The sequence below is a fragment of the Balaenoptera acutorostrata genome, chromosome 10 (genome assembly GCF_949987535.1).
Source record: "Balaenoptera acutorostrata chromosome 10, mBalAcu1.1, whole genome shotgun sequence".
NCBI classification, from domain to species: Eukaryota; Metazoa; Chordata; class Mammalia; order Artiodactyla; family Balaenopteridae; genus Balaenoptera; species Balaenoptera acutorostrata.
The window spans coordinates 52,052,725-52,072,592 of NC_080073.1; the positions used below are offsets into that span (position 1 = coordinate 52,052,725).

Below are 19,868 nucleotides of genomic sequence, written 5' to 3' on the forward strand. Positions count from 1 at the left end.
TCAGTATATACATATATGCTTTTTTTTTTGGCTGTGTTGGGTCTTTATTGCTGCGCACGGGCTTTCTCTAATTGCGTTGAGTGGGGGCTACTCTTCACTGTGGTGCACGGGCTTCTTACTGCGGTGGCTTCTCTTGTTGCGGAGCACAGGCTCTAGGTGCGTGGGCTTCAGTAGTTGTGGCACATGAGCTCAGTAGTTGTGGCTCGTGGGCTCTAGAGCGCAGGCTCAGTAGTTGTGGCACACGGGCTTAGTTGCTCCACGGCATGTGGGATCTTCCCAGACCAGGGCTCGAAGCTGTGTCCCCTGCATTGGCAGGCGGATTCTTAACCACTGAACCACCAGGGAAGTCCTCTACATTCTTTCTTATTTTCTTTTCCATGATGGTTTATCCCAGGATATTGAATATAGTTCCCTGTGCTATACAGTAGGACCTTGTTTATTCATTCTATATATAATAGTTTTCATCTACTAACCCCAAATTCCCAATCCATCCCTTCCCCACCTTCCCTCCCCCTTTGTAACCACAAGTCTGTTCTCTCTGTCTGTGAGTCTGTTTCTGTTTCATAGATAGGTTCATTTGTGCCGTATTTTAGATTCCACATATAAGTGATATCATATGGTATTTGTCTTTCTCTTTCTGACTTCACTTAGTCTGATAATCTATAGTTGCATCCATGTTGCTGCAAATGGCATTATTTCGTTCTTTTTTATGGCTGAGTAGTATTCCATTGTATATATGTACCACATCTTCTTTATCCATTCACCTGTCGATGGACATTTAGGTGGTTTTCATTGTAGACTTTTTAATGATGGCCATTCTGACTGTTGTGAGGTGGTACCTCATTGTAGTTTTGATCACTAATAATTAGTGATGTTGAGCATCTTTTCATGTGCCTCTTGGCCATCTGTATTGTATGTCTTCTTTAGAGAAATGTCTGTTTAGGTCTTCTGCCCATTTTTCGATTGGGTTGTTTTTTTTGTTTTTGTTGAGTTGTATGAGCTGTTTGTATATTTTGGAAATTAAGCCCTTGTTGGTTGCATCATTTGCAATTATTTTCTCCCATTCCATATGTTGTCTTTTTCTGTGTGTGTGTGTGTGTGTGTGTGTGTGTTTTTAATGGTTTCCTTTGCTGTGCCAAAGCTTGTAAGTTTGATTAGGTCCCATTTGTTTATTTTTGTTTTTATTTCTATTGCCTTGGGAGACTGACCTAAGAAAACATTGGTACGATTTATGTCAGAGAATGTTTTGCCTATGATCCCGGAGTAATTGTTTTAGTTAGATGCTTTTAGTAGAAATTGTAGGGTTGATTACTCTGTTACACCTATGTGTAGAGTATCAGTGATCATACTAGTGAAGAGACACAGCCATAGGAACTTCACCAGTGTAATCATTTTTGGCTTCTTAATTAGAATGAGACCAAATTGGAATTCAAGGAGGTTTGGAGTTGGTATCTGGCATTTATTTGATCTTTTGGTTGCTCTTCTTTTTGTAAGGTTGCTAAATTGTGTTTGGTCTTATTGGGTAGCATTTACCTTCAATCCTTAAGTATTAATTAACCATATATGTGAAGAATATATTCTATTTCCAAAGATAGTATAGGTGGTTTTTCTACCTGGGAAAGTAGGTTCATATTAAAGATAGTATGCTTAGCTTAGTAATGTGCATGATGTTGGAGAAAAAATTTGGTGTATGAGTTATTGTAGTCAAATAATAGGAAAGCTAGTTACTAATATAATTTGGTTGTCTTTTGCTGGATAAACCAAGACCAAGCCTTGTTGTATTGCAGGAAGGCAGATGGAGTGAGAGAATTTAGTGTTAAAAAGATTGTGTCTACCCTAATCTAAACTTAGTTACAGAAGCATAAATTATCTTCAGCACTACCAATCCTCACCCTGATTGCCAGCTGTTTCTCACTCCTTTCCTCTAAATAGGTGTTTTAAGTACCTTGTCCTTATTTTTCCAGCCGTTACCACTGTCCATTTCCATAGAAACCAGAAACAGCAAGAAGATGGAGAATTGTTAAAATTCCTTGAATTAAGACTTGTGTGTTTTCATATCATTTACACTACATACTCATTTATGTATTCCAGACTATGTAGTTACAGCCCTATGAAGAAAAGTATAATGTGTACTAAAAATTTAAGATATTTATTATTTGGATATGGTTTATTTTGAAAGTATTGTCCTTCTTGTATTTTGTGAGGTTATTTCTGTTACCTTCAAAATAGAAGTTTTTTTTTTTGTTTCCTATTCTTTTAGCTCCCATTTCTTTTTCTTTTCATTATCTCTCCACAAACAGGGACGTTTGGGGTTAGTATCTGGCATTTATTTCTCTTGGAGAGAGTTTTCAGAAACCTTTCTGTTTTGGAGATTATAATCTGAATATTGCAAGTATAGTCAAATGTGAACGTTAAAGTGTATAATATACTTATTGGTGTGTAAAAATTGGTCATGATTATTTTGATGACAGTATTAAGCTGTCATTGAAAAATACTTTAATGGCTCTGTTAATAAGGGACGAGACTAGAAGAGGAAAGCCCATTTATCATGTTGGTAGGTCCCAGGGCCCAAGCCTCTTTTTCCCCTTGTCTTTATTCTCTTTCAGTGATTTAATCCAGCCCAAAAGCTTCAAATGATAACTATTTGCTGATGAGTCCTAAATATGTAGTTCTAGCCTTTATTTATCTCTATGTGCTCTAGATCTGGGAGCCTGTGGCCTCAACAACATTTCCATTTGGATGTCTAAGAGACATCTCAGGCTTAACAGGTCCAAAAGTTAAAGCCTGTTGTCTCTTCCTTTCCCTCAAAACTGTTCTTCCCCCAGTTTACCCATTTCAGTCAGTGGCACCACCATCAGCTCAGGCTAGGAAATTTCCTGATTAGAATTAGTTAGCGTTGACCTCCCATTCTAACTAGTCATTTTTGCTTCTGAAATTCTAATATATGCCAAATTTGCTTATTTTTTTCCATCTCCACTGCTAAAACCCTACTCTGTCTCCTTTAGCTTTTACCTGCATCACTGCTATAGATTTCTGTTCCATGTTTGACCCCTGGAATCTATTTTCTACCCAGAAGTGAGAGTGGTCTTCTTAAAATGTAGACGGATTATGTCACAACAGTGAAGAAGACAGGACAGTTAAAGTTTTTTGCCTCGAGGAGCCTACATTCTAGTGAGAGAGATAGATCATAAACAAGTAAACAGGGGCTTCCCTGGTGGCGCAGTGGTTGAGAATCTGCCTGCCAATGCAGGGCACACGGGTTCGAGTCCTGGTCTGGGAAGATCCCACATGCTGCGGAGCGACTAGGCCCGTGAGCCACAATTGCTGAGCCTGCGCGTCTGGAGCCTGTGCTCCGCAACAAGAGAGGCCGCGCTGGTGAGAGGCCCGCGCACCGCGATGAGGAGTGGCCCCCACTTGCCGCAACTGGAGAAAGCCCTCGCACAGAAACGAAGATCCAACTCAGCCATAAATAAATTAATTAATTAATTAATTTTAAAAAAAAAACAAGTGAACAAATGGATATCCAGAGTGATTACAGTTGGTAATGGAAGAAATACAACTACTGTTTGTTTAATGAATTTAATGAAATTAACTTAAATTATTCCTTAAAATCCTTGCTGCTAAGTGAAAAGCCATTAAATGAAAAAGTTATTTCTTAATTTTTCCTAACTAACATTATGTTATGTTTCATCCCAACCCAAGATGCTTGAATAATTTTCACAGGTAGAAAAATACATCAATTGAGCACTGAAAACAAATTTTTATAACTAGCAATTTGAAAGCAAATAAATAGTTTACACCTAAAATAATGTAATGAAGTTTTATTCGACTCCTTTTTTATTTCTGCTCAATTTTTCCCCACATAATTTTCAGTCCCTGTTGGCTCATGGTTATTGTGCACTCAAACTAAAACTTGAAAATAAAGTTATAGACCAGGAAAGCATTTAGGACAAAATAAAGGCTCATCATGGAAAATTGTGGAAATAGTTCATGCACACAACAGATTGAAGAGCTATTAAAGATACTACCTCTTTTCTCTCTCACTTGGTGTACATATGCAAAGCAAATTATTGTGAGTTCACCCAAACATGGCATTCTATTCGGATTTGTTTCATCTGATATTCTGTGACTAGAAACTATTATGGTAAGTAAAAATTTTTAGTGTGTCTTTGCCTGAAACTATAATAATGAAATATCGCACTTCTTTCATATATTCATTGAGGGTGTTTGGGGATGAAAAAATCATTTTACTAAATACAGACAAAAACAAACAAAAACCCAGAGGATTTGTTGTAAAGGTGGTATAACTTTTTAAGAGCCACTGCAGTTAAAAGTTATCATCTACACAGTCATTAAGTAAAGTAAATAGGGAATGGAGATGTGAAGTAACTCAGTGATGCCACTTTAGATAGAATAGTGGGGCAAGCGTCTCTCAGAGTTGTCATATTTGAATTGAGACTTGAAATTGAGACTTGAAAATGAGCTAGTCATTGGATACATGGTAGGAAAAATGCTTTGGGCAGAGAAAATGTGACCATAAAGGCCGAGAGGTGGAAAAGGACTTAGTATATTTGAAGAAAGGAAGGAAGGCCAGGGCTGACTGGAGCCTAGTGAGGCTAGGGCTCTGTTGGAAGGGAGACCGTGTATGAGAGAAATTGGAAAAGTAAGCAGGAACCATTATATGAGGGTCTTGTAGGCCTTGGGAAGAGTTTGGTAGACTTCTGGGAGTAGGAAGGGTTTTAGGTTGGAGAGGCATGTGGTAAGTGAGAGTGACATGGCCCAACACTATCTTACATACATTTATTGTTCGGAAAAATTGTCTGTTTCTTTATTTCCTCTTCCTTCTGCCTCTTCTCCCCTTATGCATGTCTTGATATATAACTTTACATCTCATGCTTTTGTCTCTGATTTCTTTCATGATTGCCATATCTACGCTTTTAAGTTTTGATTGAACTCTTTGACTTGATTTTCTAGAGCATTAGTTCAGCACACTCAAGAACACAAAGTAAATTCTATTATCAGAGATTTGAGCATGTTGTTTAATTTGGGAATAGTGAGAAATGCATGGCATTTTTTTTTTTTTTTTGTCGAGGGTTTTTCAAGCCTGACTTTAATTCTTGTATTATAGAGTAAGTTAGGCAGAATCCTTAAGTGCAGTGGAATTAGCTCTGCTATTAGAAGGAAACTGGATTTAAAATTAATCAAATCTTGGCTGAAAGAAGGCAACACCAGCCCTGTAGGAAGGAAAACACTGAAAGTTGCAGGCCCCCCTGTGATTATGGCAGGGTCTGGTGTTTTCTAGACAGGCTCCTATGCTAACTGAGATATAAACACGGACGTGTTGGTGGCTGTGACTGCACGTCTTTTTCTTTTTCACTGAAAAAACCATATGTAATTCTGATTTTTCAAGTGTGTGTAGGACCTAATGCAGTCTTGGCATGTAATCATTGTAAAATATTTCCCAGCTTCTCTCTTTAAAAACAATTGCTAGGAAAAGCATTGTTTTAGGAGGCTGGCAATAAACTAAACCACAGAAATTAGGCTTTGAAATTACCTTGATATTTGGCAAAAGAGGTAATGAGGTAACTTGCAGTCTAGTTTATAACATACCCTTTGGTGAAAAGCAAAGCAGCCCTTTTCTTAGGTTGATTTAAAAATGTATCTGTTTGTGACCATGAGCTCCAGGGCCTTCTTGGAGCTTGACAATGTGCTGATGGTTGTGCAGCTTGGATGGAGGGTGCTCCGTGTCCCTGCAGCTGCGCACTGGCCAGGTTCTGTCTCCTCCACCAGAAGCAAGCTTTGTTCCGTGTGGCCCTGCCGTCTGCATACAGAGCAGCCTTTGATGGGCTGCCTTTGACGTGATTTGTTTACGGCAGCCAGAAATGCTTCCTGCATAATGAGAGCAGTTAATCATGGAAACTGGGCTCTTCCTGTTTGTGCACTTCTAGCAGTCTTCTGTTGTAAATATTAAAAGGTAACGGCAAAAGGATGAAAACCTTTTAAAAAGGCACAAATCAGTTAATTCATCAGATCATGTGATTGCTACTGATTACATGGATATCTTTAGGGAAGCAGAAAATGATTGCTGAACACATGCCTTGTGTTTTGATGATTGCATTAAAAGTCCCCCAGTGGGATGGCATTTATTGGCTCCCAGAGCTTTTCTGACATTAAATTTCAGGCAGCCAGCACAAGGAGAAACACCGTAACGTATATCTAATCTCATATGTGCAGTTAAAGAATAATCTTGATCAAGCTCTGCTAGGCTTTGCTAAATAGACGAGGGCTTTCACCAAGACCCCAGACTTTTATTTTGAAGTGGAGTAGCAGCTGTTGGCTATTGCGGTGCAGAGCTGCAGCGGCCTGGGTCACACAGAGCTCCGGGTGTCTGCAGGGTGTCTGCAGGCTGCAGGCCGAGCCCAGTGGCGCAGGCACCGAGCTGCATTTATTTGCTGTGCTGTTTGACCTGTTGGTTTGAGAGAGCTCCCTGGACCATCTGAATGGCTATGGGAGATGGTGAGTAAGATTTATTTTTCTTTTTTTTGCTTGTGCTATACACTTCCTTTTAAAGTGACAGTCATCTGCTGTATAAGAAATATATTTCTCCCTAAAGAACGAAGGACACTTTGTGTGTGTATGTGTGTGTGTGTATACACACACACTCGTATGTTCATGTGTGCACGTGTGTGCGTACTTGTCATTTGGTATCTTTTTCTACTTGATATGTCTGTATGGGATCTGGCAAATATAAGATGACAGTTTATCTTGCAACCCAAGCAAACCCTCTGTCTTTGGTGGTGGATATAAAGGGATGTTGGAAGAAACATGGAATAATGTAAAAGCTTTGAAGAGAGAACATGGCCTTTGGAAGAATGACAGATTTGGCAGGAAGGTTTAGTTGCTAGCTTGATATCTTTCCTGTTGTATTTGACAACAAGTAGAATTCTGTGGTGATAAAGTATATAAAGAAGCAAAATGGCTTGCCATGGACACTTTCAATTGATATGCTTGTGATTTGTCAATGTCCCTAGTAAATAGTTCTCTAGAAAATATTTAGTCTTTTACAAATTCTATACAGGTATAATTTGATCAAAAATTGATTTTGCCAGTGTTTTATTGTGATAAGAATAATTTAAAAAACATATGTAGTGCTGTATAGTTTTCCAAAGCACTTGAGTATACTTATTGTACATTAATTCCTAAAGTACAAATAACTGTGAAGCGTACAGAGTATTTTGGTATTTCCATTTCACAGATTGGGAAACTAAGGCTTGTTGAGATTATAAGTCCCAGATCCAGGCACAAAGCAAACCAGAATCAAATCCGGAGCCTCAAATGTGCATTCAATATTGTCCTTCATGACACTTAATACTTGAGCATTTTTTTTCATTATTAAACATTTTGTTAAGATGCTTAGAGGTATAGTTTATAATTGCATCAACACCAGAGATGTGTACGAAGGGGAATTTGAGGTTACTTCAAACATGTTTTGTGTATTTTTCACTACGTTCTTTAGGAAGACTGGTCTGTATTTGGGAGTTCTAGCTCTAACAGTTTCAGCCTCCTTTTATGACTGTATAATGACTTCTCTCTAAGGAGTTTGTCCCCTTGGGACAATGAGGAATAGGGTGCAAACTTATCAAAAGGATGATATTGGTAAACAGTCATTCAAACTTTTATACACATGTTAATGGAAATATGATACTAAATCTGGTTTTGCGTATTGTTATAGTTTATCCCAAGAATTTACATAAATGTTTTATATGTCCTTATAGAAATAAATAACAACATAAACTTCTAATTTTTAAGGCAAAAGCCATCAAAATTAACAAATTAAGTTCTCATATACTTAATGGCATTGCCAAGTTTGTTTGATTGTTATTTCTAAACCTTAATTTACAAGCAACTCTAAATATTGCATTTGATTTGGGTCGTATCCAGATTTTATTTCTTTTTTAAGCATTATAAGTTCAATGGCTATCAATGTATATTTATTTAATTTTTCTTTTTTCAAGTAATACTGAATACATTCAGACTGTTTAGGAATGCACTGATTTTTAAAAAATCAAAGTAACAACCTCATAAAGCTCAGAGGGTAACTTTCCTGCATAGTCTCTTCTTTAAAATGGAAATACATTTATTGGATTTTTATTGATAAAGTAATACATCTTTATTAAAAAATTAAACACCCAAACAATAGTAACAGGTTATCTTGGGATTTATAGTTCTTAACAGTTTCATATATACTCCTCTGTATATCAGTCTCTCTCACGTAATACACATACATCATACTAGTATCATGTGAACACATATAACAAATGGATTATGTTATTCCTAACCTATTTTGTTTTTTATTCTTTAATACACAAATATCTTCTCTTTTTAAAAATTCAAACAATGCAGATAAAGCAAAAATCCTCTCAGAACCACCTACAAGCCCCAAGGCCAGGGATAAGCAGAGATGAACACTTTTATTAGTTTGGAGTTTGTCTTTTTATACCTTTTACTCTGCCTTAACATACATATTAAGTATCAAAATAAATTATTTTGTTTTTGACCATGTTTACATAAATGGCATCATTCTTAACATATTTTTGCCGTTTACTATGTCTACTCAGTAACACATAGTGATCTTTTTTTATGCCATCATGTGTAACTGTTTTATTTGTTTGAACTGTTGCACAGTATTCCATAGTATGGATATATCATAACCATTTCTTTGTGGAATTTCAGGTTGCTTAATCACATATAACTTTTCTAAATGATTCTGAAATAAGCACCTTTGTACAAATCATGTGTGTGTGCACATATATATTTTTTAAAATAATTGGAAGTTGAATTTCTGGATCGAAGTTTTTATTCATTTCAAATTGTGTTAGCTATCTCTAATTTCCTCCAAAAGAGGCTTTACCACTTACATTCCCACCAACAGTGCCTTCTATCTTGCATTCTTTTGAGTTCTCATTATTATTAATCTTTTTAAAATTTGCCTATCAGATGGGTGAAAAATATCTCACCCTTTTAAAAAACATCTTTCTAATAAGGTTGATCATCTTCATACGTTTGGTTGTTTGTATTTTCTTTTTTGTGGATTGCTTTCTGGCATCTTTAGCCAACTTTCTGGTTTTGACTTTTTTGTTTACTTATAGTTGCTCTGTATGTCTGGCTATTAATCTGTTATCTATTAAATATATTATATAAGCTTAACTTCAAGGCCATATGAAAGATTTTATTTATTAACAGTTTTGTTTCTAGACAAACTCAGATTTGTGAAGCACTGTAATGACTATCAGTTGAAGAGTTGTCAGGGGTGGCTTTCAGGTGCCTTTCTGTTTAGTTGTCTTTATCCTCACCTAAGAATATAAAACCAGGCAGTCAGGTGATTGTGAAGTAGCTCTGGGCAGTCAAACCAGATAGAGTTAAAAACCTGTAGGATTATTATGTGGCGCTGAGCCCTGAAATCTGCCTCAAAAGCTCACGAGAGGAATTTGGCCTTTTGTTGTTATGCTGCAGAGTGGCTGGAAAGAAATAAGGTTTTGTTGCAAATAGACTGTTTCTAAACTTTAAACATTTCAACACAATCTATTATTCCAAACACTGAATCTCTTAAAAAAATCATACAAGCAATGATATAACCTTGGCGTTCTAGAGGTAAGCCTTTTGGGACCACTCCAAACTGACATATAACTACTGGTTTGGGGGATAGGGAACAATAGCAAGAAATTAATGTTGAATAGATCTCTATTCTTCGAAACCCTTGAATATTCTATGTGATATACTAGGATTGGATAATTTAAGTCACTGAAAGAAAGCAACCCTTTAACTTACTGGCCAAAAGGCCAAGCTTTTCTTCTAGGAGCAGTAAGGGAAAAAAAGGGTCTATGAGGAGAAAAAGTAAACTACAAGGGAGAAAAAAATGGGCATTAGAAGCAATAAAGGCAGATAAGTAGTGGGAACTAAGATTGAAAATCTTGATACAGACCCATTTACCCATGTGGGTGAAAAGTGTTGGACATCAGTAGCAAGTTATCCTCAAACATGATGTTGCTAATGAACCTGAATCTTCAAGAAAAGATTTACATCTTTTCTTTGTATACATGTAGAATGTATAGTAGATGTTCTTGACAGCTGTTATAACCAAGCTATAGCTGTCATGAAATTTTAACTACCTGAAATGACTACATTTTCTAAAGGTTCTAAATAAGCCTTATTATGAGGCTCATTTATTGTTTAGTTTGATATTATGGTTATCATGAAATATGTTGTTATTTACTTTTATTAATACCAAATAACGGTTTAAATTGTGTTTAGCTTTTTACTTCACTGAACTATTGAAGGTCTTAAATTTTTAAAGGCCCCTTTAAAGAGGAGGGTAAAGTCTTCAAATATTTTTTAACTAGTGAGTTAATATCTACCTAGAAATTTTAAGAGAGTTTATCAAATTTCTTGGCCTCTCTTAAACTTTGTATGGAATAAACTTTATTTTTAATAAATAAAATAGTTAACTATTTAAGATTAACTGTGCTGTTGAACACAGTATCTTCATGTGAATATTAAAATCTGGTGATTAGGGACTTCCCTGGTGGCGCAGTGGTTAAGAATCTGCCTGCCAATGCAGGGGACACGGGTTCGAGCCCTGGTCCGGGAAGATCGCACATGCCGCAGAGCAACTAAGCCCGTGTGCCACAACTACTGAGCCGGCGTGCCACAACTACTGAAGCCCACGCGCCTAGTGCCCGTGCTCCACAGCAAGAGAAGCCACCGCGATGAGAAGCCCATGCACCACAACGAAGAGTAGCCCCAGCTCGCCACACTAAAGAAAGCCCGTGTGCAGCAACGAAGACCCAATGCAGCCAAATAAATAAATTAATTAATTAAATACATTTATATTTTAAAAAATCTGGTGATTATTTTATTTTGAAGCACTTTGATTTTCAGTTTCTAATCACTTTACTGAAATTTTTCATTTTAGTTTAAATTGAAGACATTCTTAGTTTTTACTATTTGATTATTTTACTTCTGAAAGCTTGTGATTCTCTTTAGCCCTGGGAAATCTTTTTTTTTTTTTTTTTTGATAAGTTTCTCCCTTTCATTAGTTTTAGCCTATCCTTATGGAATTATTATTAGTCAGATATTGAACCTTCTAGGTTGATTCACTGTGTCTTTTATGTTTTGTATTCTCTCTTACATTTATGCTTTTCTCTTTTATTCTGTGTTCTGGGAGATTTCCTTGACACTCTTATCCAGTTCTTCTATTAAATTTTAATTTTGGCAAACAAAAGTTTAAATGGTTCTAAAAACTGTCTTTTTCCTTTTCTGGTGGTTCCATTTTTACAGAATGCACGTGCACACCTGTGTGTAAAATATTGCGCTCCCTGAGTTGGGGGTGGGAGGAGCTTAATGATGAAATCATTCCATAGGTTTTCAGTTGTTCCTTACTAATCAGCTCTGTACTTGCTGGCTTAGAAACTGTCACTTCTGTCATTCTACAAGGTAGATCAGTTCTCTCTGCTGTTTCATTATGCTTCTGAGAATTCTAAGTTGCAGCTTTGCTATGGTATTCTTCAAAAGCCTTCCATCCTTTTTATTTGCATCTTATAAGAAATTGTTGCTATCTTTAGGTGCTGATTTCACATACTCTCTGCCTTGCTTCATTTTCTTTGCTCTTATGATTTTGCTTATCATTTTTTTGGGTTCCATTGCAGGGTTTTGGGCAAGAGAGTAAACGTGTTCAAATTACCATAAAGTTTTAAGGAAAAATTTCAAACATACCCCGAAATAGAGAATATATTATGACAGACCTTCCTTACCACCAATTATCCAGCTTCAAGAAATTATCCATACATAGCCAATCTTTATTCATCTGTATCCCTACCTATCTGCCCCAGCCCTCCTATCCTGCTGGACTGGGATGTGTTTATGTGTACATACACACATGCACTCCTACTCATATATAAAATAAAGTAAAACATCTTTTTAAGAGACACTTACAGTACCATTTTCACATCTAAAAAAATTAACCCATAGTATCAAATGTTCAGTGTTCACATTTCCTCGATTGTTTCATAAATATCTTTTGACAGTGAATTAGGATTCAAACAAGGCTCACCATTGCAGTTAGTTGATATATCTCTTAAGCCTCTGTTCATCTCTTTCTTTTTTTCTCCACTTGCCATTTATTTGTTGAAGAGAAAAACATTTGAGAGTTGCCAGCATATATAGAAGATATTTAAAACTGTTGAGAATGGATGAAGCCATTTAGAAAGTGTGTTTGGAGAGAAGGAGGATGTTCAACATTTAGTGGTTGAGTAAAGGAGGAAGATACTGAGCTACAGGGACTTGTGAGGTCAGAGGAAAGCCAAGGAGAGTATCCTATTGTAAAAGCAGAGTGGAGAGTGGACAACTAAAATGTTTTTGAGTTTTCTGAGACACTTATGGTACAATAGCTTACAGGGATTATTGTTTCCTAGTCTCAGTTGCTAATTTAGCTATGACCATGGTCATTGCTGGATATGCAAGTATATAAAACAGTTTAGAAATCCAAAGCCCTTTTGCTCAATTGTTTTAATTAGAATAAGGAAGGATATAGCTTCAAGTGAAAAGCGGAACTTTGGTATAAGAAACTAATGTGAAAGAGTATATTTTTTGCATGAAAATCTGTGACATGGGTTCTTATTGAACTGGTTGGTTCACTGAAGAAAATACCAAATGAATTCTCTTTTTTTTTTTTTTTTTCTTGAGAAATGGTTTAAAGTTTTGGCTTGCTCTTTTGTTTGCCATGTAAGATGGAGCAGTTTTTCATATTTTATATGAATTCAGAAGCAGAAATTTCAGGTTTTCAAATACATGTACCCATAAAAGTGAAGTGGAATGTTTAAATATATGGGTTTCATTTGAAGGGAAAAAGAAAAAAGGGAAGGGACTTGATTATGGTAATATGAATTTACTGTTTTATGTCGGAAACTGTGGGGACCAGCTGTGTTTTGGAATTCAGAATATGTCAGATTTTAGAAAAGTAATATGGCCATACACCATACATTGTATAACAACTCCAGATGGGTCTGAGGCTATACCTTGTAATCGAACATATTAATATTTTTGCAGTTAAATGTATACAAATTCACAGTGAGTAAAATACACATAATAAATAGTCTCTTGTCAGTTCACATCATGTTTTGCTATAAACTGAGTTCAAATCAGTTCAGATTTTGCCACCAAATGAATTTAAAAAGACAAAACAAGTAAAGGTGGACTTTAAGAGCCTTTTGGCTTTCAGGTATGCAGGTATGGGATCGTGGGCCTGTAATGCCTCAGTGTTTGCTGAGGACAGTTTCCAAGTGTTATATGAAGGGAACAAAAGGTAAAGCCTTATCCTACTTGGGCTTCTTTTTCCCCCCCACCTCAATTTTTGCCTGTCCCTCCCCCCCTTTTCTTATCCCCTTCCTCCTTTCTCCTACTCCATTTCTTCATCCTCTATTTCCATCTCTTCCTTCTCCTTTATTTCTACCTCCTCTTTCCATCACCATCTCTTCTTCCCAATCTTCTCCTCCTCCTCCGTCAACTCCTCCTTCTCCGTCTTCATCTCTTTCTCCTACTCTTAGGAGCTCCTCTCCTCCTTTTTCTCTCTTTTCCATCATACACATAACCACTGCAGCCTGCTCACTTTATTAGTTTATGTCCTCTAGTACTTGTTAATATGTTCATCCTTTTCAGTTTCTGCACCAAACCATAGTATTGTCATTTTGAAACACTGGAGTGAGAAGAGAGGTGTCAACATAATCACGATTTATAGGTTACTTTTTGTATTTGATCCTTTTTTTTTTTTTTTTTTTGGCCACGCCACGTGGCATGTGGGATCTTAGTTCCCTGACCAGGGATCAAACCTGCACCCCCTGCTTTGGAAGTGTGGAGTCTTAACCGCTGGACCGCCAGGGAAGTCCCTTGATCTTTTTTTTGTTTATTCAATTAATATTGCAGCACCTACTATATGTATCCTAGGTGATTTTTTTTCTGATTTATCTTCTAGTTCACTAATGATCCCTTGAGCTGTGTCTAAAATCTACTCTTATGCCTGCCTACTGAATTTAAATTTCAGTTATTGTATTTTTAATTTTAGAAGTTCTGTTTTGGTTGTTTTAAAAAAAAATCTATGTCACTTTGAAAATAACTTTCTTATCCCTGAGTTATTTTCAAGCTTGCCTAGTAAAAGCTTCCAAGTACAGGTGTTTTATAGCCTGTGCTTAATAATTCTAAAATTTGAATTCGAAATTCTAGGACCTTGATAATTCTAGGATCTGTTCCTATTGTCTGTTTCTTTCTGTTTATTCTTGCTCATGGTGTCTTGTTTCCTGTCATGCCAAGTGATCTTTGGAAAATTATTTGTGCAAATAATGTGAGGCCAGAGAATTTCTTCCAGGAAAAGTTTGCATTTGCTTTTGCTATTGCTTGGGAGTACTACCAGTGTGAGCCTACTGAGTTGTTTTTTTTAAAAACATCTTTATTGGAGTATAATTGCTTTACAATGGTGTGTTAGTTTCTGCTTTATAACAAAGTGAATCAGTTATACATATGTCCCCATATCTTTTCCCTCTTGCGTCTCCCTCCCTTCCACCCTCCCTATCCCACCCCTCTAGGTGGTCACAAAGTACCGAGCTGATCTCCCTGTGCTATGCGGCTGCTTCCCACCAACTATCTATTTTACGTTTGGTAGTGTATATAGGTCCATGCCACTCTCTCACTTTGTCCCAGCTTACCCTTCCCCCTCCCCATATCCTCAAGTCCATTCTCTAGTAGGTCTGTGTCTGTATTCCCGTCTTGCCCCTAGGTTCTTCATGACCATTTTTTTTTTTTTTTAGATTCCATATATATGTGTTAGCATATGGTATTTGTTTTCCTCTTTCTGACTTATTTCACTCTGTATGACAGACTCTAGGTCCATACACCTCACTACAGATAACTCAATTTCGTTTCTTTTTATGGCAGAGTAATATTCCATTGTACATATGTGCCACATCTTCTTTATCCATTCATCTGTTGATGAACACTTAGGTTGCTTCCATGTCCTGGCTATTGTAGATAGAGCTGCAATGAACATCGTGGTACATGACTCTTTTTGAACTACGGTTTTCTCAGGGTATATGCCCAACAGTGGGATTGCTGGGTCGTATGGTAGTTCTATTTTTAGTTTTTTAAGGAACCTCCATTCTGTTCTTCATAGTGGCTCTATCAATATACACTCCCACCAACAGTGCAAGAGGGTTCCCTTTTCTTCACACCCTCTCCAGCATTTATTGTTTGTAGATATTTTGATGATGGCCATTCTGACTGGTGTGAGGTGATACCTCATTGTAGTTTTGATTTGCATTTCTCTAATGATTAGTGATGTTGAACATCTTTTCATGTGTTTTTTGGCAATCTGTATATCTTCTTTGGAGAAATGTCTATTTAGGTCTAGGTTTTTAAGAAGACTTTTGTAAACGTACATTTTATCCAGTGTTTATAGTTGTTTGTCTTTGGTGTTTCATTTCAAATAACCTAGTAACACTTTTACTGGAGACAGAGTGCCTCTGTACTATGAAAAATGCTGTTCTGAGTGCTGTTCTTCATGTTGGAGATATGGCAGTGTGCAAAATAGACCAAAGTTCTCACTCTAATAGATAATGCATTTCAGTGGGAGGAGGCAGGTAATAAAATAAGTAAAATATGTAAATGGTAAGTGCTAGAGAGAGAAATAAAGCAGGGAGGTAGGGATAGATCAGTAGCATCAGGATGGTGGAAAGTTTATAATCTTAGTATCCAAAGGGGACCTAATTGAGAAACTCATAGATGAACAAACACATGAAGGAGGTGAGTAAGCAGTGTGGCTATGGAGGGGAGGAGCATTCTTGGCAAACAGGTGCAGAGCCCCTGATATGAGTCACAGCAAGAAGACTGATGGGACTGGTTGGAGAGAAAGGTGGAGAGTGAATAGGAGATGAGGTTGGAGAGACCTACGTGGTATCTAAGGTCTCACAGATCTTGGAGTCCTGGTAGGCCTTTTTATGGCGTCATAGGAGGATTTTGAGCAGCAATGTGATGTAACTTTGTTCAACTCAGGACATTATGTTGAGAATAAACTCTAGGGGGGCAGAGGTGGGGAGCAGGAGGAAGCGTTAGCTATGACAGTTACCCCAGGATTGTTCTAGGTGCTGGTGTTACAGTATAAACAAGACAAAGTTCCTGCCGGCTTCCAGTCCACCTTCTGGTTCACTCAGAAGAAGCTGTTATTTCAGGAAGTGGTAGGTGCTCTGAAGAAATATAGGATTTGTTCTGATATTTTATAATTATTAAGAAAATCTTTTTAAGCCTGTAATATTTATAACCTATATATAAACTAAACTACAGAACATTTTAAATTCGGGGGCTTGTGATGATGAATTAGTTTTATGAATTCTTTTTTATTTTTTTTTTAATTTATATTTATTTTTGGCTGTGTTGGGTCTTCATTGCTGTGTGCAAGCTTCCTCTAGTTGGGACGCGTGGGGGCTACTCTTTGTTGCAGTGCGCGGGCTTCTCATTGCGGTGGCTTCTCTTGTTGCGGAGCACGGGCTCTAGGCACGTGGGCTTCAGTAGTTGTGGCACATGGGCTCAGTAGTTGTGGCTTGCGGGCTTAGTAGCTCCGCGGCATGTGGGATCTTCCCAGACCAGGGCTCAAACCTGTGTCCCCTGCATTGGCAGGCGGATTCTTAACCACTGCTTCACCAAGGAAGCCCCTAGTTTTATGAATTCTTTTAGCTAGCTTATGGTCAAGAAAGGTATAATCTTATGGGAAGTGGGTAAAAATTTATTTCCCTCTGTGTTTGTGGATTTGTCTATTTTTCCTTTTAGTTCTTCATTTTTTGCTTTATATATTTGAAGATGTGTTATGGGTGCGTAAAAATGTAGGGTTAATTTTTTTTCCTCCTATTGGATTGGGCTCCTAAATCATTATTAAAAAATCTCTCTTTATCTCTAGTAATGCTTCTTCAAGGTGCTTTGTTTGAAATTAGTATAGCTATGCCAACTTTCTTTTGGTTGGTGTTTGCCATGGTCTGTCTGTCTCATCATTTTACTTTTTAAATTTTATGTGATCCTTATATGTAAAGTATATCTCATTTAAGCAACCTGTTTTTAAAAATTCGGTCTTGGTCTTTTACTTGGAATATTTAGTTCATTTACTTTTAAAGCAGTTACTGATGTATTTGATTTTATTTTTGCCACTTTATCTTTTATTTCTATTTTTATCCACTTGTTTTATCTTTTTGTCTCTTCCTGAATCTTTTCAATTAATCAAATCTTTTTTATTATTTATTTTTCTTCTAGTTGTTTATTTATGTATATATTTACTTCTATTTTAGTGGTTTGGCAAACTATTGCTTGCAGGCCAAATCCAGCTGCCCTTCTGTTTTTGTACATAAAATTTTATTGAAACACAGCCACACCCATTTGTTTACATGTCGTGGTATCATTGCTTTAACACTACAGTGGCATAATTGAGTAGTTGTGCAGAGAGACTACATATATGTATGATTTGCAAAGCCTAAAATATTTACTATATGGCCCTTTATAGAAAAAGTTTGTGTATTCCTCCCGTAGGGCTGTGGTTCTGAAACTTGAGCATGCATCATAATCACTAGGAGGACTTGTTAATACACAGATTGCAGGGTCCCCATCTCCAGAGTTTCTGATTCAGTAGATCTGAGTTGGGGCCTAATAATTTGCATTTCTAACAAATTGCCAGATGATGATCTGGGACCACATTTTGAGTACCACTGCCCTAGAAGTTACAATATGCATCTTTGACTTTATACAACCTAAAATAAATTACTGTGTTTACTACTTCCATATTAATACTAAAAGCCTTAGAACCCTTTGACTTTGTTTGCTTACCTCTTAGGAACACTATTTTATAATAATCTCAGACTGGCCACAACTCATATGTCCATCAGCAGTAGAATGGATATTAATAACTTGTGGCACATTCATGCACAATAAAACTATAAGCAATGAAAATGCATTTCCCAAATATAATATTGAGTGAAAAGTAGCTAGGTACTAGAGTACCTATTATATGATTCCTTTTACATAAAGATCAAAAATGGGCAAAACCGACTGTGGTGTTACAAGTCAAGACTAGTTAGCTTTGGTAGGAAATAGTGACTTTTGCGGGGGTCAGTGAGGGTGCTTACAGGATGCTGATAGTGATCTGTTGGTCTGGAGACTGGTTACACTGGCATATTCCTTTTGTGAAAATTAATTGAGCTGCGTACTTTAATCTGTATACTTTTCTCTGCCTTGTTTTGATAGAAAGGTAAAAATTAATTTCCTAAGAGTTTAAGAATGTTGAGTTAATTATTTTTAAGCAGTAGAGATATTTACTCATTTTAATTCTTGTGTGTGTGTGTGGGAACAGAGAACACCGTTTCCATGGGAACTTCTGGCTACTCAAGTTTTAGTACCTCTCTCTCTGTAGATTTGTGTATATACTCTGTCCCTCTTAGCTACATTTTTTTGTTTCAATATGGTAGTGGCAAATAAAAGCTTATTTGGAATTGTATTAGTGTTTTTAACAGAGCAGTCTCTATAGAGCATAGGTTTTAATTGATCCAAACTGGCTCCCCAATAGCATTATGCTAAAAAATATATATATATTTTTTAACTAGAAGATACTTTTTTCCTACAAGTTGTGCTATTTAAGAAAAACACTTGCTGAAATGGAATGTGGTTTATGGGTGTCTACTGAATAGTAAATTTAATGGGTATCTGTTTGATTCTTTTTTCCAATAAATAAAACAGTCTTAACACTTGTCTGGTATATATATTTTAAAATATATTCAATAGTTGGACTTGCAGTCCTTTGTAGGGATGATTTTATTCTGCTCGATTTGGGTGTTTGCATAGGTAAGGGATGCAGACTGAAAGGAAGAGATTCTGGCACGTTGATCTGAAGCCTGTGGTAAAGCTCCTTCTCTGCCTCGCCCATCTTGTTTGTCGTGGTTGGTTTGTGCAGGGTCCTAGAGAAAACCATCTTCTTGGACGAGTAAAATGCATACATCTTGTGATTTGGAGGGTGGGGTGGGGGTGGGTGGGTTCATTTTATATAAGGAGGTTATACTTGTGTGGTTATTCATAAATATTCCAAAAGGAGCTTTGTAGAATATTTTAGAATCATTTATGAGAACAAATTGTTCAGTTTGGTTTCTGTGGCCTAAATAAACAGCAAATTGTAAGATTACATAGTTAATTATGCCAGTAATGAGCACTGTGATACTCCGTATTTTTACTGATGCAATAATAAGCACTCCAGCAGATTGAATATTGCAGAAAACATTTTCTATTTGTATAAATTTTCATGTGAATTAAATAGGAGAAAACAAATGTAGGTTTATAAACCTTTAGTATTGAATGCCCTTGAAATTTTTATACAGACTAAGGATTGCAACTACATGGAGGATTTTTTAAAAGACATGGAGAATTTTTACCTTTCATCTGGCAGTAGCTGCCATAAGATGATGTCACCTTGTAGCTGATTGGCTGTTACAGCACCTAGGGCAGGGAAGAGAAAGAAAAATGCCGGCACAAACCTCAGTGGTGGTTCTGTGGTTGTTGCTGTCTGTTTTTGATAGAATCTTTGATTAGTATCAAATCTATTGTATTTGGCCATGTGAACTATTCAGAGCATCCTAGGGTGAGGAAAATTAAGAGCTTTCAGAGGAATGAGGCGACTGATTTGCAAACGGATCTGTGATTGTAAGTTGCAGAATCTGGGTATAAGGAATAAGGCAGGGTGTGCTGGAAGATGCAGTATGGGAGGAGCTGGCGGAAAATGCTTATATGAGTAGCAAAGAAAC

The 19,868-nt window shown here is 36.8% G+C and overlaps 1 protein-coding gene across 23 annotated transcripts in view; it reads left to right on the top strand.

Annotated features, from left to right (window-relative positions):
* The window catches only part of CLASP2 (cytoplasmic linker associated protein 2), a 179,220-nt gene that overhangs the window by 33,139 nt on the left and 126,213 nt on the right, over positions 1 to 19,868 (top strand). For 4 of the 23 annotated variants that reach the window (XM_057554513.1, XM_007191517.2, XM_057554517.1 and 1 more), the window contains exon 1: positions 19,575 to 19,767. The exons of 15 other annotated variants lie outside the window; for them this stretch is intronic. In XM_057554513.1, the coding sequence (XP_057410496.1) occupies positions 19,734 to 19,767 (34 nt within the window). In that variant the 5' untranslated portion in view covers positions 19,575 to 19,733. Of the gene's footprint in view, positions 1 to 19,574; positions 19,768 to 19,868 lie in introns of those variants that run through there. 4 more of the 23 variants (XM_057554516.1, XM_057554515.1, XM_007191519.2 and 1 more) reach the window with 2 other exon arrangements.